General features: G+C 48.4%; 2 protein-coding genes across 2 annotated transcripts in view; both read left to right on the top strand.

The window, feature by feature from the left end:
- The window catches only part of LOC101864506, a 7,267-nt gene extending 4,899 nt beyond the window's left edge, over positions 1-2,368 (top strand). The window contains exon 2 of the mRNA XM_005113313.3: positions 1,271-2,368. Within this exon, the coding sequence (XP_005113370.1) occupies positions 1,281-2,171 (891 nt within the window). The 5' untranslated portion in view covers positions 1,271-1,280 and the 3' untranslated portion in view covers positions 2,172-2,368. The remainder of the gene's footprint in view (positions 1-1,270) is intronic.
- LOC106014031 (mucin-21) overlaps positions 1-3,301 on the top strand; it is a gene marked incomplete at its 5' end in the record, with an annotated part of 8,609 nt that overhangs the window by 3,914 nt on the left and 1,394 nt on the right.

Raw genomic sequence — 3,301 nt, 5'->3', positions numbered from 1 at the left:
CCTCCCCCCTCTCACACACCAAGCACTATATCACGCGTGGCCACTTTGACTCCTGTCAGCTCTCCTGGTCCTCTCCTGTGATAATCCACACGGCCTTGTGCCCCCAGGGACCTGGGATTGACCGGCTTGTTACGTCACACCCTCGGCTCACCCAGGGATTCCCGCCGACTTTCCGATCTTCCGCTAATCCGTTCGTTAGGATAATCCAATAATCCCCCTATTTTTGTTTCACACCCGGGTATCATTAAAGGTTGCCCACATCATGTGGTTTTGTGTCCAGTTCAAGGCCTTCCAATTTTGTCCCATAACGTGGTTTGTGTCCAGTTCAAGGCCTTCCCATTTTGTCCCATAACGTCAGTAGTTTGTGGGGGTGTCAGAGTTACACTTAGGTCTGTGTGTAGGCTACATGGAGGTTGGGTTTTTTTGATAGTTTGATTTTTTTTTTTAGTTTGATTTTTTTCAATAGTTTTTTTTTAATAGTAGGTTTTTAATGTAGTTTGTTTTTTAAAATAATTGTATTTTTTAAAGTAGTTTTTAAAAATTAATTTGGTTTTTTAAATAGTTTGGTTTTAAATAGTTTTGACTTTGAACGAAGTCTGGGCGGTTTCGTTAGTCTAGTGGTTAGGTTACCGGTCTGGTAATTGGGAAGTTGTGGTGTTGGTGGTCTAGTGGTTAGGGTACATGTACCGGTTTCATAATTGTGAGGTTGTGGTGTTGGTGGTCTAGTGGTTAGGGTACATGTACCGGTTTCATAATTGTGAGGTTGTGGTGTTGGTGGTCTAGTGGTTAGGGTACATGTACCGGTTTCATAATTGTGAGGTTGTGGGCTACGTCATGGTTCAGGGTTCGAAGCTGAGCCTTGTCTGACGTTGTGTCCTTGAAGTCTGTTGTTTGAGTACAGTCTGGTCAGATTCTGATCTCTCCCTGCACAGGTACACTTTCCCAGCCACAATATAGTGGGTGGTTGGCGGGTGCTCTCGTAGGGTTTGCTCTTTCTTTACTATCAAACAACTATCGTCTTTATCTCTCTTCCTTTTTAATGTTTCTTACTCTCTTATAACACTTCTAATCTTCGGCACTTATATGACCTTATTGTGGTGACTCTCACTAAGACTAAAACTATTTCTCCCCGTCCACTTCTGTGTATCTTACTCTCTAGTGGCACTTCCAATCCTCAGCACTTGTACGACCTATTTGTGTTGTAAGTGCCGTAACACTCCCACTAAAATTAAAATTACCGTTAAAAAAAACCCTAATCTGTACCCCGCAGGAGTCGGAGCATGGAGACTTCTCCCCCTGGGAAGCAGCCGGAGCAGGCGAGTGGGCTGGAGGAGGAGGGTCCGGTACACACGGTGGAGGACGACATCCGCTACCAGATGGTCAAGGGCAACCAGCGACGCAGCAGCTTTGTGTCCTCGGACCATCAGATCCTGACCCAGAGCCAGCAGGAGAGGAAGCTCATCGAGCGCACTGAGAGGATGGCCTCGGCCGACTACCGCCGCCAGCAGGCCAGCCTAGTAGGTCGGCTGGAGAAGCTGCAGCACAGACAGCAGACGCTGGGTCTGGCTCCGAGGTCTCCGGGGAACGTTGCCGACAAAGCCACGCCGCCGCAGCGCCGCTTGAGTATGCCGGCGGGGAGTCTCCACCTACACCATCAGCAACAACAACAACAACAACACCTCAAAGTCCCCCCACACAGCGAGGACTCGTCGCCCACCTCCCCGCTCTCCCCCGCCCGCTCCCCGCGTAGACACGCCTCCTTCACGCCAGCGGCCCGCTCCCCACGAGACTCCGTGGACCACCATGTGTCGGGGGTGGGGCGGAGGGGGAGCGGCGAGGAACGAGGAGGAGGGGGGAGTGATGGAAAGGAAGAGAATGAGGACAACTACAATGACGATGAGGAGGAGGGAGAGGGTGATCAGTCCCCTGTCTCCGGCACGCCCCTGAGCCACTCCCAGCACATGTTGCACCGGGCGCGCCGTATGTCCCACGAGATCCAGGCAGAGACAGCCAAGATGGCGCTAGACAGACTCAACACCATCGTGGCGGAGAGCAGACGTCGCGCCACTGTCGCTCAGCACGCCTCGCCTGATGATGTCATACCGTCCAAGCGAGACCTGATGAGGATCCAGGCTATGGTCAAGGAGGTCACCCACGGGGAGCAGCCGTAGTTTGGGGTTATCATGGTGGGGGTTTTTTGTTTTTGTTTTTTTGTAAAGTTTTTTTGTTGTTGTTATGATATAATCCATTCTAGTTCTGGCAGGCAAGTAGCGAAGGTTTGGAGTTAGACTGGGTTTGTTTCTATTTTTAAAAATAATTTTTAGTTTATGAGGGTGCGGTGGCGGAGCGGTTAGTGCGCTCGTCTTCGAAGCGGCAAGTCCGGGTTCGAGCCTCGGTTCAGACACAGATTTGTTTCGCCCCCTCCTGCCCACCCAGCAGTAATGGGTACCTGACTTCGAGTTGGGGAAGTAAAGGCGGCGTGGAAAGGAAATGGCCACCCTACCACAATATGCCGAAGGCCCAGGAAGTTGTCTCACTAACGAGGCAATCCCCAATGTCCGGGTCGGACACAGGATCTACTGTACCCTTTTTACAGTTTAGCAGGCAAGTCAAGTAGCCAAGGGCTCTCTTATGGCCTTGTGCAGTTGTGAGTGCTGCAAAACTCGTACCCTACTGAACAATGAACACCAAACACGTACATGAAAGGGAACAGACTTTCAGGCCCCAGAGTTTTTGTTTATTCTTTGTATAAATTAAAACACGCATGTAGCAGAATTTGTACATATTGAAAAGATGTCCGTGTACCCTCAATTTAGCTGTGTGCCTGCTAAACTCTATGTTTATGATTATATGCATATGTGAGGCAGCGTAGTGGAATCAGGCACTGGTCTAAATACGGACATTGGAGAAACAGACATTTTTCCACCAGTTTGGACGTTTGTATTTTTTGCCGCAACCTATTTTATGTTCATGTAAAAACACATTTCCATGTGAAGTTGACTGAAAAACAGTGATTAAAGGCACTAAATTTGTCCTTTTTTCAGATTTCAAAGACTCTTTAGCTATTGGAGTTACCAAATTTTGGCGGATATTTTCTCGCTAATTTCACCACTGAAACCAGGCTACCTCACTTCCTTCAAATGTAGAGATATTCTGAGTTCTGTTCAAGATACAATAGATGTTGTTTTTTTTTCTTTCACCTGAGGCAAGGCAAGTAAGTCAGCTTTCAGATGATACCAGTAACTTCACATGCCCAAAGATTGACGAGCGCCTGATTCCACTGTGATGTGACACACATGTT

The sequence above is a fragment of the Aplysia californica genome, unplaced genomic scaffold (genome assembly GCF_000002075.1).
Source record: "Aplysia californica isolate F4 #8 unplaced genomic scaffold, AplCal3.0 scaffold01916, whole genome shotgun sequence".
Lineage (NCBI taxonomy): Eukaryota > Metazoa > Mollusca > Gastropoda > Aplysiida > Aplysiidae > Aplysia > Aplysia californica.
The sequence above is the reverse complement of the archived record's forward strand: the minus strand, read 5'-3'. Positions and strand labels throughout refer to the sequence as shown.